Genomic DNA, 16,699 nt, shown 5'->3' with positions numbered 1-16,699 from the left:
TTTTGATTCTACGTTAAACGTACACGTATATTAGTGCGGTGTAATGGCTCGATTTTTCAGCAAAACACCAATAAAATATTATCGAATATTATATAACACGCTGCTTAGCGAACGTCGTACGACGACGATTCGTTAGTCTTCCATCGAGTCGAAGTCCGAAAGTCAAAAGAATATCTTCGCGTGCTTTATATCACAAAATGTTACATGCCCGATAAAATTCGGTAAAATATTCCTTTCTAGGATTCCTGAAATGGCTGATCGGTTTGTGCGTACCGGCGGTGAGCCGTTGGGGTTTTGATTCTCTGTTAGCGACGGGCGAGATGTCGGAGTACTTCGTACAGGAGTTGAAGTGCAAATGCGCGGCGAAGGACGAACGTGGGGCACCTGTACAGCCGGACACGCGCAGGAGGAATGTCAGGAGATGCAGCAGGTGAGGACGGAGTAAGTGAACAATCGCGAGAGCCTACAAGCAGAACGGTCGCGAAGCGACGCAACGATCCTCCGTGTTCCCTCAGGAAAGCAGAGTTCCTTCTCAACATGACGTTCTTCCTCATTTTCCCGCTCGCCGTTTGCCGCCGTCGTGGCCTCGCGAGGTCCTCCACGGGGCCCGCACGAGGACATCGCTGCGCGGACGGATCTCAAGTAAGAGTTTTCGCGCGGGAGACACGGCGATTCTCGTGTCCTTTGTCGCGCCATATCGCCTTTTTCGTCCCAGATCAGTTTGACGAGCGACAAGAGCGAGCGCCCGAAGGTGATACGCGTGAGCACTTACGGCGATAGCCACGACTCCAAGATGGAGGCCGAGGACACCGAGTACGTGATGGACGAATTGAAGAAGTCGGAGGAGTCGTTACGTAGTCACGCTAGAAGCAAGGTGAGCGAGACGAAGAGAGGGAGAGAAAGTAGATCGACCGTTTGAGTCGAGAAATCCTCCTGACGTATCCTGACGCTGGGATCATTTTTCGGTAATCCGTGTCAGAGCGACGTCGAATGTAAGAATGCGCGCGTGTGAGAAGAATGTATAAATCGGCCGGCTCGTTTTCTTCCCTCTTTCTCTCTCTCTCTCTCTTCTTCCCGGACGAACTGGCTTCTCTCGGCGCGTTAATTTCCCGCGTCTTACGGCGCACCCGGGATAATTACACGGCGCTTTTAATTACGCGGAATTAAAGATACTTGGAGGACGGTTATTCGGGGGATCCAATTTATCGGCCGAAAGTAGAACGTATGTGTGTGTACGCGGAGAGATTAGAGAGATTAGAGCGCACGGGGAGATTAGAGTCTGGATACGTGTAAAATATAGGAAGAACGTAAACGTGAAAACGCGAGCGAATGGCGCGACCAGCCAGCCAGCCAGCCAGCCAGGCAGTACGTGATCTCGGAATAGCGAACGGGAGTACGATGATTCGCCCGATAAAAGCGATATTTCATTTCGCGCGTACGCGTAATCCGCCATTCGTCACGAACGCGACAATAAAGTAGATGTTATTTGTCGTAAAATGTCGCGAAAATTTTCCGACGGCCCGCGCGCTTGTGCACCCTCTGACGTGCTACCTCCTCATTTTCCTCCTTGCCTTTCTTTTCCCCTTCGCTCGCGCCTCGAATGTTCCTCGAATATTTTCGAATTTAATTATCCCTCTGGTGCGCGCGCGCGAGAGAAAGCTGTTTATCGAGAGACGGACGGACAGAGGCGCGCGAGAATGACACCATCGCCGACGTTATCATCCTTTCAGGGGAGCCGTCGCACAAAGGAATACCGCTCGCGCCGCTGACAACACACTGCCCGGCAGGCCGGGATAATTCTGACCTAATTGCCGCGGGAATCTCAAGAGACGCAGCGTCGCACCAAGGCGCGCGATCGACGCGCGTTCGATGATATCGCGGTAGCCTGATATCGTGCCGTTGTAATACGACCGATAAATCCAGAATCGCCATGTTCCTCCGCCCTGTATAATACAAAATATTTATTAATCGACGTGAAGCTTAATTAAAAGTACCCTTCCCCCCTCTTCCGTTAATGAGGAATCAAGCGTCTACGCGTCTACGGTGCATTCGGCGATCTCGAGGGCGCGTCTTCGCGCGCGCGAAGGATAAAAATTCAACGCACTCGCGCGTCGTCGACTTTTAATTTCGACGGGATCAGCCGAGGGTTTGCTTCGTAATGAAAAATATAATTCGGAATGTAGCCGCGAGACGAGAAAGCGAGGGTAGGAGAGAAGAACAGAGAGAGAGAGAGAGAGAGAGAGAGAGAGAGGGGGGGGGATGAGAGTGAAGAGTCAGGAGGTGCGGGGAGGGAGTCGACGAGAGAGTTATGCGCAATGCGCGGTTGTGTGCCGCGCGAGACTCGGAGAATTTGCGACCGCTTCCGGCGGATATCTACGGCGCGGGTATATCCCCCGGTCTAACCCATTTTTTCGTTGAGTACTATTTATGTACACCATCTGGATGTAAATATTCATGCGGGACGCGAGCGAGCGCGCGAACGCGCGCATTTACCATGCATTGCGCTCTAGCCGCGGCGAATCGAAATAAATGCCCGTCTCGCGGGCTGAAATTTCAGCTCGCGAGATGCGCGTTTGCCATCGAGCCCGAGTGACTCGGTCCTCTTTCTCTTTTTCCTCCTGCTTCTTCTCCTCCTGCTGCTCCTCCTTCTCTTTCCACGCTCTTTCTTCTCGTCGTCCATCTTCTTCCGGCCGCGTTCTTCGATCTTCGGACGGGCCTTCTCCCTTGCGTTTTATTTATTTTATTTCGCGACTTTTGTGTCGCGAATCGCGTTTTGTCGCGAGTCACGTTTGCGACCAGTTCTGCGCGACCGGAGGATAGCGCGGTTCGTTCCGCTCATTTCTTTCACTGCCTTCGAGTGGCAGTTCCTAATTTAGCGTTACTTCAACGAAGAGATATTAGATAGGTGTAAATAGCGCTTCAAAAGTTGAATTTGCCAAGTGGTTTCAGCGAGAGCGAAGTGAAAAGTTTCAGCGGGGAAAATTGGAAAATTGAAAATTTAGTTGCCTGCGGCTTGTAACTTGACGCGAGAGAGGTATCGCTTGCGGAACGGGAAACTCCATCGGCGATATAATAGGCAACGCAACACGAAGACGGACGAATATCGTGCGGGTGCTCAAGTTTCAATGTTGCAATCAGCTGCAATTATCGTTTCATAATTGCGTAATGGATATCCCGGCCGAATAATCACCTTCAAATGAAAATAATTATTTGATCTGGTTTCGCGGCAAATTTCGCGATGACCGTTACAATCTGATCTTTACGGGCGAAATTATCTAATTGGTATCAATTGGTGGCCGGTTAAAACTAGCGTCATCGTTACGCCAGGAAGGATACGAACCAATTTGACGGGTTATATATTCCCGTCGGCGCGGTCCGCGTGGTTACGCGCAAATAATATATTCATGCCGAAATGCCCGCGAGAATAGCAGAGATAACTACTCGAAACACGTTTCTCTCATGCGCCGTGGATTATCGGGCGTATCCATAAATAATCAAGAGTATACACGACACTCTTAACATTTAACACATGTGAGCCGCGCGAGCGCAATGCGCGAATATTTGTCGGCAAGATACTCGACTTGTGTTATGTCATTGATTAAAGAATTCCGTACAACTATAATCATAATTAGAGTCAACACGCACACACACACAGATAAAACCGACGTTCCAGTGTTTCATATCGAGAGACATACTTCATTACTTTCTCATGGCCATCTCTCTTTTTCTCCCTCTTTCTCCCTCCCTCTCTTTCTCTCTCTCTCTCTCTCTCTCTCTCTCTCTCTCTCTCTCTCGCTCCCTGACATTACGTCGTTCCAACTTGAGACGCTCGCGGGGAGAGCGAGCGTGGAGCAGAGACGAACAGAGACCCGGAAGACGAGCGGAGCAACAAGGCGATCGTAAGCGAGAATAACTGCACGCGCGAACAGACTCCAGGGCCCGGTGCGGCGACTCGCAGCTCCCCATTCAAGCGGTTCGCATTCGTTTACGCGTTGACGACCGCGTGTCACGCTGATGGATCTCGCGCGCTGCGGGGACGCGCGTCGGCTCACTTTCCGGCCGGGATTCCGTATAAAATTGCCGCGTATGTGCCTCATAACGCATAACCGTGGCACAAAAGCGTATGCAAATGCACACACCTGCGCCTACGGCCGACTTCCGCGTCTGTCTGCGCGGCTGTGCGCGCGAGTATGCGAGTCTCTCGACTCTCGCGCGCGCGGAGAAAGGCCGCGGCCGCTCTTTCGCCATTGTAATTCGGTAGCCTCCGGGGGCCCTTTGGACCGGCCGTACACCACCGACTGACCACACAAGCACGGTAAATGGATGGATACGGGCGGGAACGGAACAATGGTAACGTCGACGCCGGCTCCGTCGAGAAGAATGCACGTAGCCCCGTCTACGTTGCGGCGTTTCGCGATCGGGTTCTCGCCTCGCGTAGATCAGACCGCGCGCGAAACGCTCTCGGAAGTCAGAAAACGAGAAAGCGCGCGAAGAGCGGCGGTGCGACGGCTCTTATTAAAGACCTTATCGCGCGTGAATAATGGTAACCACGTCGTGCAGTCGCGCCGCAGTACTGACGCGGGAGTTAATGGTCGACTTGATTACGCCCTCCCTCTCCGCCCTCTCGTCGCCCTTCCTGGACTTCGTTTAGCGCACGTCCAATCGACGCCTCCCCCCGCCGGTTTTCAGGCTTTCCTTTTATGTTTACCATGTGTGGCCGTCGGGCAGACTGCGACTTTCAGGAGTCTTGGGGATCTCAAAAGTTCGACGGGTCTGAATGAACCTCCCGAGGCTCCCGAGGCGTTATCCTCGAGGATGGAACGCTTCTTTAGCCGTACAGAGTGACGATTTGTTAGTCCTGAGGGAACAAACGGGATCTTTGCCGGTTTCTGTCGCTTTTTACAATAAAAGTTCTGCATTGTTCTGGAGTAGTGTAATTTCCTTGCTTACTGAGAAGCGACTTCTCGAATAAAACTCTGCTGCACACCCATCTGACTCTGTTAAATTTCCAAGATCAGAAATTCGGCAGGCAATAGGATTAAATAACACGCACGCGCACCGATCGCGAGGAAGAATTTTTCATCGCACAAGCCCCCGCCACATCGACTGCGGTTAAATTCATGTGATCTTAAGTCAGCAGTTTCCCGCCGAGAGACCGGAAGTTCTTCCGACGCGGGAATCAGCGGCACGAGCGCGCGGCGATGTACCATTAATTTGCGGTCATCTCGTAAACGCGAACAAGTCGTCATTTGCATAAATTCCACGGAACGAAGATTCGCGGCGACGACGAGGCTGCGTGCCGACGACCCTACTTAAGGGACGTAAAGAGGCTGCTCGTGAATATTATTTACTTCTAGCACAAAATTATCCTTTACAGACGAGAAAAGAAGAACTTTCGACAAAAAATGCAGGTTTACGCGCTTCCGTGGCCGAAGAGAGCCACACGCAAGAAGAGGCACCGCGGCCGAAAAATGTTCCAGCTTTGTGATCACAAGCGCGCATGTTACGCTGTTAAAATTCTGCAGACTGTGTATGGAACAAACTGAAATATCCATTTGCGATTTCACAGCCGTAACTTTTTAACCGTCGCGCGCACGCTGCAATTTGCAGCCGACGATTTATCCGGCGAAGATCGTCATTACGTTAATGCACTTCACGGAGTCGGCCGGCGCGCGAGGATTAACGGCGAGCTTCCGGCGAACGGACGTTCAGGGTTAGTCGCGATAAAGCGAGTTTTCCACGCGATTCTATCCGAAAAGCGGCGGGCGCGCACGGCCGTAAATATTTATACTCGCGATTACACACGAGCGAAGGGGAGGCCCCCGAGGATAAGAGCAACTTCGGCTCTCGGAGAAGGCGGCTGCTGCAACTCCGCGTGCCCTCCGCCTGCAACTCCTCCTCCGCCCCCCCCCCCCCGCGCCGGAAATAAATAAACCGACTTTCGTTCCCGCCGAGGATATCGCGCGGCGGCGGTTCGTGGCTCCCGAGGCTACGGATGTTGATATTTCGTAACTCGCGAACACCCCCGCCATGGGGTGACGAGGATGGCCCTCGGGGCATCGGCGGAACTCTCTTGAAAGTTCTGTGCCTTGTCGCGCGAGGCTTTGTTTTAATATCGCTAAGTAATGGGTTTGTTGCGCCTAACGGTTCGTCCGCAGCTCTCTCGACGGGGTACGCCAGGGAGGAGGAGGGTGGGGGTGGGGGTCGGGGTGGAGAGCAGAACGCTTGATCGTGGCATTCTGATTTTCTCCAATTCTTTTTTTGGGGTTTTGTCCTGGGGATTTAGTGTTATTATTTTAGTTATTTTCAACAGTGGACAGTGTTTCGACACTTTGGCTTGAAAAGTGCTTCAGCGGCAGAAATTGGAACATTTCATCATGAAGAAACAGAAAATTGGTACAGATGGAAAACAACTTGTTTCCGACGATGTAGACAAACCGCTGAAGATGTTTTCATTTTTAGAGACACATGTCTTTTAAGGGTGCCTTCAGGACTCAGAGGGTCAAGACCGAGCTGAATTCTAATCGATTGATTAACAGCTGATTGAGATTAACACTCAATGTAGTTAAAAGATATTGATAAATTCTAGGACGAATCGAAGAGAGAACGAAGCGCTTTTTTCGTTATGGAGTTCATCTTCAGGCATAAATCCGGAAGCCGAAAGCGAATCTCCCGAAAAGAAGTTTCCCGAAAAGAAGGGAATTAAAGAGATAGAGGTATTTCGTTTTAACGGGACGGCGCGGCGCGTCGCGACATCGGCGTGAATAAACATATCATGTGGCGTGCAAGCGCAAACAGTTTTACCTAACAATAACGCAGCCACCCTCCTCAGACCATCCGCGCTACGTTTCCCTTGTAAACACGTCGGGATGCGTCGGAGACACCGCATTCGTCTCCGTCGTTGACGGAGGTAAGTCACGTTCGGATGATAAATACGAGTTTGTCAGGGCGACGCGAGCGCAGTGCCGTATCAATTTCCGCGTGGCCCGCCGCAACGATGGAAATTTCGAGGTCGCTCGAGTGGTCGCTGCTTAATTAATCAGCGGCTGTAATCGCCGAGAAAAATGGATAGGCGAGTGTAAAAGTCGCGACGACAGCCTGAAGGCTCGCGCGTTCGCGCGAACGCCGATATCGCTCGCTCGCGTCATTTTCTCCGCTTACACTCGCATAGCTTACGATACTCGCGCGATTAATCAAATCTCCCTCCGCCGGAAATTATATATTTCGCAGCATCTACGCGCGCGATAAGATCGTAGAACGCGTCGGTTTACGTTACGCCGTGGGGATCGTAAAGAAATAGCCGCGTGTTTCGCGCGCGCGCGCGGATGAGACTCCGCCGGGCGATTTATTTGTCATTTAATACGGCCAACACGCGCATTTTCGATCGCCGGAATCGCACTCGTTACTCTCTCCTCGCGCACTCACACACTGTCTCTCCCTCTCTTTTTTCCTCCCCCTTCGTCCATCCGTCTCCCTCTCTCTCTCTCTCTCTCTCTCTCTCTCTCTCTCTCTCTCTCTCTCTCTCTCTCTCGCTCTCTCTCTCTCTCTTTCTCTCTCGCTCTCGCTCACGCTCTTTCTCCTCTCCTCCCGCGATATATCTGAAATTAAACAAAACCGCACAAACCGGTTCGATTCGCGATGCAGCGCGATGCAACAGCCGCGCGCGGCACATCTGCCGCTGCGAACGAATGCCGCCGCGCGCTGCATCTGAGAGCACGCACAAATGGTGATTATGAGAACAAAAGGGTGAACACCGTGAATATATCCTTCGTACGCGCCACCCCGCCGCGCGGGGCGCGGCGAGCCGCGTTCCCTCTCTTTCTTCCCGTTGCTCGTTCTTCCTTCTGCCTCCGCCGCCGCCGCCGCCTCCCCCTCACCCGCGTGGCCCTACTCTTTTTCACAATTTGCGATCTTTTGTCTTCTTTTTCGTTGACTTCTTGGACCTCTTTTTTTTTTCACCGCCTCCGGTCGCCTATAATTCCTCCCATTTTTAGCGCTCCTCTCGTTTTTACCCGGTGAAATTCAACGTCAACGGCTTATTGTGCCGGGCCGAATAAAATACGGCGGGAAGGAGCGAGGGGGGGAGAGAGAGAGAAAGAGAGAGAGAGAGAGAGAGAGAGAGAGAGAGAGAAAAGGTGGATGAAGGGAGCCTCGAAATATTCACGCGATGACGACGTGTGATGCGCGACGATGAATGTTCGCGATGACGAAGCGAGGCTCTCGGCCGTGCGAGGTGACATCGGCCGAGGACGCGCGAATGAAATGCGCGCGTGTGTTACAAAATTCTATAATGATGTTTACCGTGAAATTCGCGCCGCGTGTATAACGTCGACTGTTAAACACGAGTTAGCACGTAGCTGACGAGCGAAGAGAATTTTCCGTTGCGCGCGTCAACACGCAAATTAACTCGCGCAGGTTCTCCGTGAGAGAAGATCTGCCGCCAGAATAACAAATACGATTAATTGGCATACAAAAATACACACTTAGACCCGACGTGAAATGGCGACGGGCGAAGAAGAGGGCCGCTTTTTCTACGTGTCATGGTCATCGACATGGGAAAACAAGGAAGAAGGCCGCGGGCCGGCGCGGGCGCATTCGTCGCGATTTTTATCAGCGAGCCAATTTTCGCGAGCGGCCCTCACGTACGAGACGAATAAAGCTCTCGGAGTCAAACGGCCGTTTGGTGTTTAACGCCAAGCGCGCGGTCGCTGCACGACCTCATGACCGTAAATCACTATCGCCAAGTCGAGGAACACTCGGCCGGCCGGCCGGCCTGCGAGCTCGCACCGTGCCGCCGTAGACAATTCCCGCGGGTGCGCGATTATACCGTAAACTCGGGCGCGATTTTGCCGCTCCGGCCGCTCTCGGCGGCGGCCCGGTTGCGTTGTCGTCGTTGCGGCAAGTGCAGGGTGGCAGCCTTGAAACGACACGGACTCGCGCGCATTGTTTGCCGTTCTCGTGTTCTCGTCGAATTTCGAAACGACCGGCTGCGAAACTCCGCCACGGCGGCAGGCGAAAGTCCGACGATTTGGCCGGCGAGGCGAGGACAGAGGAAGGGCGAGAGAAAGAGCGTTTGCATCCGGTCGCGCTTCGAAGTAGTTGGACGCCGAGCCGAGAGCGCGGGTGAATCTCGGCGGCCGCCGAAAACGACCGCGAGTTATTTATCGGGGTATCGTAGTTTAGCGCCGCCATTGTGCCGCACGGAGGAATCCGCCGCGTTATCGGTGACGCTGCTTTATCACTCGGCGTTTTAGAATTACCCGGCCAAAGGCCAAGCGTAGAGCGACGAGCGAGCTGTCCCTGTTGGTTTATCTCGCTCGATGACGATTTTGCCTATCGAGCGTCAAACGCCGGAAAGCGAATGCTAACAGCGGCGCTTGATACGGCCCGTCGTATTAATCAACGGCATTTCGCGATTACGACGTTTTCTTTCGGGGACGAAATGTCAGACGGCGACACGGTGGCACGAAAACTTTGATAAAAGGCCATGGAAGAGAATTTCCCCGGCAAGACCAACTTCGCCAACAGCGAGATCGCAGTTGAGTAACACGATCTCGAGCGCGGAAAGCCGATGTCTAATTGGATCAGTGCTCTTATACGAAGGAACATAAAGCGCGTCAAAGTCGAAAGCGGAGATAGCGACTTCCGAGGATCTCTCTGAAGGGGGAGACCTCTCCGGAGGACTGGCCACACAATAATAAGTCATTGATTAACACAAACCCTCGTACGAGGAAACGTACGTTGTTGCCTTGCGATAGACTAAACCCGTCGAAATAAAAATATCCCCCTCCTCTCTCTCTCTCTCTCTCTCTCACCGTTTCACTCGTCGTTTGTAGGGACTTTTGCAGAGAGTCAAAAGTCGATGCTTTTATAGTTAGGCGCAACTTCATCCAGCAACGCGTTTCGACAAACGGTCGTGAGAAACGAGAAGAACAAAGTTACGTCCGATTACGCGGCTCTCTCGGCCTCGAGTTTCTCGTAAAAATCCCTGCGAATTTATCGAACAGCCCGGCGTATTCGACGTGTACCTCGGCCGACGAAATGTTTCAGCAACCTCCATGTCGCCGGCGTCCGCGATTCTATCTCTGTGGTCTTCGTTGGTCACGCTCGGTAGGGACTTTATCTCAGGGCATAGTGAAATATTGTCGCGCTCGCACGTTCATCAGCGTCGACGACATAATGACGGCATTCACGGCCGGGGCGTTTTTACGCCGGCGATGCGCCGCGCGACGGCTGAGTTACCTATTTTCGTTATCGCGCGGCTGCTCTAATCTCCCATTACCTCTTCGCATAATGAATCGAGTGTAGCCAGTTTCTCATAAGCCGTTACGTAATGCCCGTTGATCCGCAGGAGTTTATTCGCGGGATATCGGCCGCTCGACTACCAGCCCGACGTCGCGCCGCGGCTTCTTCGTCCTCCTCCCTGCTCGTTCTCTCTCTCTCTCTCTCTCTCTCTCTCTCTCTCTCTCTCTCTGTCTCTCTCCCTTTATTTCTATCCAGCTCGTAAAGATAGGAGGAGCGCAATTTCCCTCATTTTGCACGGCCCAATAAATTGCGATTTGCGCCGCAGAGCCTCTCTCATCCAGACGAGACGAGCAGGCCGGCCAGCCGGCCGGTCGAGAGACCGTCTCCGAGCGTAACATCCGAACCGACTCGCGCCGTTTCATGAGCAACTCGAGTAGATAGACGATAAGAGAACGGCCGCTGCTCTTCATCATTCGACCGCTCGGATTAGCCATAAAGCCGACTCGTTTAGATACGCGTTATTCCTGCGTGCGGTATACGCGCGCGATCACGAGCCAGCGCGATCATCGGGAGTCCGAATTTCGCAACAGCAATTTCCGACAATTATGGACGCCGTCGATCGTGCGTTAAGCGAGAGAGAGAGAGAGAGAGAGAGAGAGAGAAGGGGGAAGAAAAGGAAGAAAAGAGAAATATTATGTCGTGCGTGTATATCCTTGAATAACATTTACAGGAAACTGCATTTACCTTCCCGCGATTTGTTTCACTACAGTTTTAATCGTGTCCATCTCTAATTTCCAATTATAATTCTCTAATTGGGCGATTGGACTTTACGGCTCGGTATCACGCTAAAAAAAAACTAGTCAAATCACGGAAACTACACTTGGAAGAGGAATATCTTCCGGTCCGTTCATGCGCGTTAAAAATGTCGCCGAGTCCGTCCGACCAAAATTTACGCAGTTGCGATCGTGACGCTTGAATTAAGAATTTCACGGGGATTACATCGTTGATACCGAAAGACAGACGCATGAAATACCGGCCGCCTTCGGCGCGACCGCGAGAGGGGACCTCGACCGAAAAGATTTCAGCCGCGGTCGAAACCGGTTTGTGTAAATACACATCACCGGCACACGTTGATCCCCTCCCTGTAATTTACGACAAAATTATAAATTTATCTAGGCATTACCTGTCCGTTCTATCTCTTGCTCCTTCTCCTTGCCCCCTCCCCCCTTTCTCTCTCTCTCTCTCTTTCTCCGCTGTCGGACAATCTGAAATATCACCGAGTGAGAACAACAAAGGGGCAACAATTAGCCGTCCTCGGCGTTGCGCCGTCTCGCCGTTGCCGCGGCGATCAATATTTCAGAGTGCTTCATTGTTGCGAGAATATAATCACCACCTTGATCAATTTTACGAGTCATTAAAGTAATTAGCGTCGCGCCGTAGTCTCGTCCCTGTTTCAATCTCGATTGTTGAGTGGTAGATTACCGAGGGGGACTGCCTATCGAAATTAACACTTTGAGCAATACCGAAGGAGCGTGAGGCTTCGTTGCGACATGATTGAAAAGCGCAATCGCGCGCCGTAAAGTCATTAAACCGATGAAGCGCGGGCAGAAGGGGAAGGAGGAAACGGTAACGCACGCGACAAAATGCCGGAAGTACTCAAATTTTCTCCGAAGAATATTATTCGCGCCAGGCCGATTGCCCGCCAGAAGACTTTCTCTGAAGTCGTGCGCCTTTTTGCCTCGATCGTTCTCAAACATCGTCACGCCAATTATCTTGTTAATCGTCACGTTGAACCCCCAAAATTCATCAGATTGTTACTCTGCTTACGAACGACACATATTTATTTTATCGGTGCTTCAATTCTTCGACGAATCCGACAAATTCAGTTCCCATCTTTGGGCAATACCCCGAAAGTTGTGCTCGAACTCCCATCATTTCTTAATTAGACAATCAAGATTCAGCGTGGCGCGCAATGCCGGAGCGATTAATCGCGAAATTCGCGTACACGCGCGCAGAACGCGCAATCGCGACACGCACGTACACACGCACGTGGCGTGAAATGAACCGGTTAACTCGCTACGAGTTACGCACGTCAGTCGCCGTAAATAAAGCCGCGCGCGAATCTTGGCGTTAACGCATCTAACAACGAGGCTGCTATCGTGATTTAAATCAAACGCGGCCCACCTGGCGAGGCCTGGCAACGGCCGCCCGACGGCGTTATACGCGGTGTCCCGCGATCCGTGAACTTAATTCCAGGCGATGGTCTGCCTGGGGCTGCCTTGAAATCATTCCGCGGACACGATTCGCTCTTTGCGATCTCCGATAAATTCGCGCGCGTGAATTGAATTTCCAATTACACGGAGAGAGAATTTTCCAGGAAAAAAATTGCTGCGACGAAAATTCTATTAGGTTATTAGGTGTACAACTTTGCTTCCGCCGTTTTCCCATAGATGGCTTTAGCGGTAAGTAGTGGTCGAAATAAATAGATTATAGACGTCATGCAATAAACTTGGGCATCTGTCAACATAACCCCATAGAAACATTAGTCGATTTGTGTCTGCGTCATAAAGTTATTCTCGATTGAAAATGTCAGTTTACGAGCCAAATTCTCGTCATTTGCGGGAGGTTTTAATTTTCTGCTTCAATATGAAGAAATCTGCGGCTGAGGCTCATCGAATGCTCTCAAATACTGATGGTGAGGCCGCTGTTAGTGAAAGAACGTGCGTCGTGAGTGGTTTCAACGCTTCAAGAACGGTGATTTTCGCGTCGAAGACCGGCATAGCGGTGGAAGAGAGAAGGTTTTCGAAGATGCACAATTGGAGGACAATTACTTAATGAAGACTCGTGTCGAAGTCAAGAAGAATTGGGAGCGACCCAACAAGCAATTTCGAAACGCCTCAAAGACATGGGAATGATTCAGAAGCAAGGAAATTGGGTGCCGTACGAGTTGAAACCGAGGGATGTTGAACGGCGTTTATTTGCTTGTGAACAGTTGCTTGAAAGGCAAAAGACGGCGTGGGGTTTCTGCATCGCATTGTGACTGGGGACGAAAAATGGGTTCATTGCGATAACCCCCAAGCGCAGAAAATCATCATGGACATATCCACGTCGACGGCCAAACCGAATATTCACGGCTCCAAGGTCATGCTCTGTATTTGGTGGGACCAGCTCGGCGTAGTGTATTACGAGCTGTTAAAACCGACTGAAATAATCACAGGCGATCGTTATCGAACGCAATTAATGCGTTTGAGCCGAGCATTGAAAGACAAACGGCCGCGATACAACGAGAGACACGATAAAGTGATTTTGCAGCATGACAATGCTCGACCCCATGTTGCGAAAGTGGTCAAGACGTACTTGGAAACGTTGAAATGGGAAGTCCTACCCCACCCGCCCCGTATTCTCCAGGCGTTGCTCCCTCTGACTGTCACTTGTTTCGATCAATGGCACACGGCCTGGTTGACCAGCACTTCCGGCCTTATGAAGAAGTAAGAAATTGGATCGATTCGTGGATCGCTTCAAAAGATGACCAGTTTTTTCAACGCGGGATTCGTACGCTGCCCGAAAGATGAGAGAAAGTAGTGGCCAGCGATGGACAATATTTTGAATCATAAATGTATAACCAGTTTTTTTTACAATAAAGCCTCGAATTTCGGAAAAAAAAACGGCGGAAGCAAAGTTGTATACCTAATAGTAAAATTAAATGGTTTACCGATAGTCTGTCCTCGCCAGAAAGCACGCAAAATATAAAATGTAGAGCACGTAAAGCACGTTGTTCAGTATCGAACGACACGAATCGACAAGCGTTTATATGAAAAGAGTTGTAATATTTCCTCTGTGTGTATTGTTCCCTTCGATTTACAATTAACTCGTTACAGCCGACCCCCCCCGCGGTTAACGAAAAGCGTGCTTTCGAAAAGCCGCTTTCGAAAATTCCCGAATTTCCACACGGTTCCCATCCGGTCGAGAGAACCACGCGCGGAGCAGCGGAAGCGACCTTTTTCCCGACGAGAACGGAGAAAGGCGCGATAGATAGAACGAGCGATCGTCGTAACGCCGGCGCCAACTCATCCCGATGAGAGCCAAAAGTCGTCAACGGTGCGACACATTCGTCTGCCTGACGCGATGCGACTAGGGGTCGCAGATTCTGCAGGGTACAGGACGAAGGGACGTCACAAGGCGGACGTGGCCGTCACTTCGACGCTCGCATCCGCATAATACGACGTCGTCGAGCCCGACAACGTGGAGGCCCTTAAACCTTCTCCCTAAACGATACTCCGCTTCCGCGTACCTGCGTAAAACGCGTCGCTACTGTTGCTGCCGCAGTTGCAACTGCAATAGCCCGACTTAAGGCTTGACGGAGGGTTGCAGACGGGCGTACATCACGACTCTGAGTTTAACCCTCGGCCAGGCTCGCAGAAGGAAGCACTTTAGACGTTGGCACGCGCGACGCGAGTCAGCTTCGCTCCGCTACATTCAAATTAATTTCCGCGTCAAGTAAAAATACCGAGAAATTCGATTTATGGCATTTTTGTCAAAAGTATTAGAGGATCCTTCTGTTCTCCCATTTTTCTGTTCCTCGTGATTTTAGTTTTCAATCGTTTGAATCGTGGTTCCTTGCTTTCCAGCTTTAATTTAGAACTGTTTTAATATAGGAGAATGTCGGACAGGTGCAAATGTACAGGGGCTTGCAAGATTTTATTTGAAAAACAGCTCCGGCAGGATAAAATTAAATAATTTTATGAAAAATTCGAAAGCTGAAAATTCAATCCGAGAACGCTCTATTAAACCCGGCGCGGGTGGGTTATTATTAGTTAGAATATTTACATCTCTAACGATGTTATAGGCCGCGTGTCCTCAAGGATACGCCGGGAGTCAAAGGGTTAATAAAAGTTCCCTCGCGAGAGAGGAGGCAGCCCGCTCCGGGATGGTTTAATACGCGCGGCGCGTGACCCTCCCGTCCATGCATAATTCCGCCGCTTTAATTAAACGGATTCAAAAGTGTCGCGAGGCGTCGCTGCTAATGAACCGCGCGAAAGCGAAGCCCGGATTAAGCGCGAGCGATCATCATGAGGAAGGTGTTCCTCTCCTCGCAGGCAGGGTATGGGTATCCCCGTATGTAAGTACCTGCAATACTCGTCCCGTGCGTGCGTGTGTGTGTGTGCGAAAAACATCGTACGCCGCGGGCCAAACCAGTCGAGTTCCTTAATGAGGGAGATGCTCGTATTTATACGTGCGTGTGCGTGTCCCGGCGGCGCGTGGTGCGGCTACACGCATACCGCGAGCAGGTACGTGCCCACGTGGGCGCGCGGCCGGGGCACCCACGGGGAACCAGCCTCGCCGCATTCCCTCGTGGCCACCTGAGAGAACTTGGCTTCGTTTCGTCTCGATCGCTCTCTCGGAAGAGGGACAGCGGAAGAGAGAGAGAGAGAGAGAGCGAGAGAGAGCGAGAAGAGGGAGGAAACAGCATTGTTGAAAATTCGAGAGACCGGCGCCCGACTGGAGCGATACGCGTCTGTTGATGTTGGCGATTTCTTCATTTGCTCCCGGAGCGGAGTCTCGTGTAGCGAGCGATCTACGTGTGTCATTTCGATGTAATCGACGGGTCACGTCGGATAGAACCGCGGGCGAAACTCCGTTGGGGCAGTAGCGTAGTGAGCCTGAGGATGCGCGGAAGCGGGACGCGCGAAAATGCCGGTGGAAATGACGGAAATTAGGTTGTCGCGGGATGGCTCCTCGGTCGTACATCGTTCGATGCACGAACCTCTCTTTCGCACACATTCTTTTCGATTTGATCGCGTGTCTTAGAAGCGCAGAGGTATGTAGACTGTCGGCAGAATTTATCCTGCTAAAAAAAGAATACGGAGCGGCTACTGACAATCCGGCCAGGTAAATGTGCAAGATTACAATATGTGCGACTCATTCGTTCTTGAAAAACTGAGAAACTCGAGTCAGTCGATAAGGACTGGTCGAATGTTGGATTAATGAAATTTCGTAATTGTTTCGATAAAGGACTCCCATTTTTACAATAAAGGCAGAGTATGAAACGGAAACGTAATAAGTTCAGGCAGAATGTCGATGTGCTCCTCGCAAGTCGCGCAAGATTCTACATTAATTTGTCGGTAAAAAGTCCTTTCTCCATATGGAACTGTTTTCTCCAACGCTTTGCAGTGCTATGATTGCGCGACGAGAACATTTCTTTCCCTCGAACGTGCTTTTGATATTTGCTTCGTTCGCGTCTCTTCCCCGGAAACTTCTCCGGGCGTCCTCCGCTCACGCGCAGTATCTAATAACGATTTCGGCGTGGATTTCGCGGCGCACGATGCGCACGGCGGAATTATGAGCGGTAGTCGGCGATTTATTGTTAGTTCATCGAGGATTATCCCGGCGTCGTATATTATTAGACTTCGCCGTTTGCACACTCTTGTGCTTGAACTTCGCGAGACCGATCGAG

General features: G+C 51.4%; 1 protein-coding gene across 1 annotated transcript; it reads left to right on the top strand.

Moving 5' to 3' along the window:
• Positions 1–299: 299 nt before the first annotated feature.
• On the top strand, positions 300–6,543 carry LOC112588876 (uncharacterized). The gene is made up of 4 exons (XM_025300095.1): positions 300–430; positions 516–642; positions 716–874; positions 6,463–6,543. Exons 1-4 carry the CDS (start codon positions 321–323, stop codon positions 6,541–6,543), a joined length of 477 nt encoding a protein of 158 aa, XP_025155880.1. The 5' UTR covers positions 300–320.
• Positions 6,544–16,699: the final 10,156 nt, after the last annotated feature.

Source organism: Harpegnathos saltator, unplaced genomic scaffold, assembly GCF_003227715.2.
Source record: "Harpegnathos saltator strain DR-91 unplaced genomic scaffold, Hsal_v8.6 scaffold328, whole genome shotgun sequence".
NCBI classification, from domain to species: domain Eukaryota; kingdom Metazoa; phylum Arthropoda; class Insecta; order Hymenoptera; family Formicidae; genus Harpegnathos; species Harpegnathos saltator.
Note: the sequence above shows the minus strand (reverse complement) of the source record. Positions and strands in the feature narration are given on the sequence as shown.

What these genes read in the sequence shown, in the direction of transcription:
- LOC112588876 (XM_025300095.1), top strand. Translation starts at nt 321, where the DNA reads ATGTCGGAGTACTTCGTACAGGAGTTGAAGTGCAAATGCGCGGCGAAG. An exon ending in AATGTCAGGAGATGCAGCAG is followed by an intron (nt 431 to 515) that starts GTGAGGACGGAG and finishes GTGTTCCCTCAG; the next exon opens with GAAAGCAGAGTTCCTTCTCA. An exon ending in GCTGCGCGGACGGATCTCAA is followed by an intron (nt 643 to 715) that starts GTAAGAGTTTTC and finishes TTTTCGTCCCAG; the next exon opens with ATCAGTTTGACGAGCGACAA.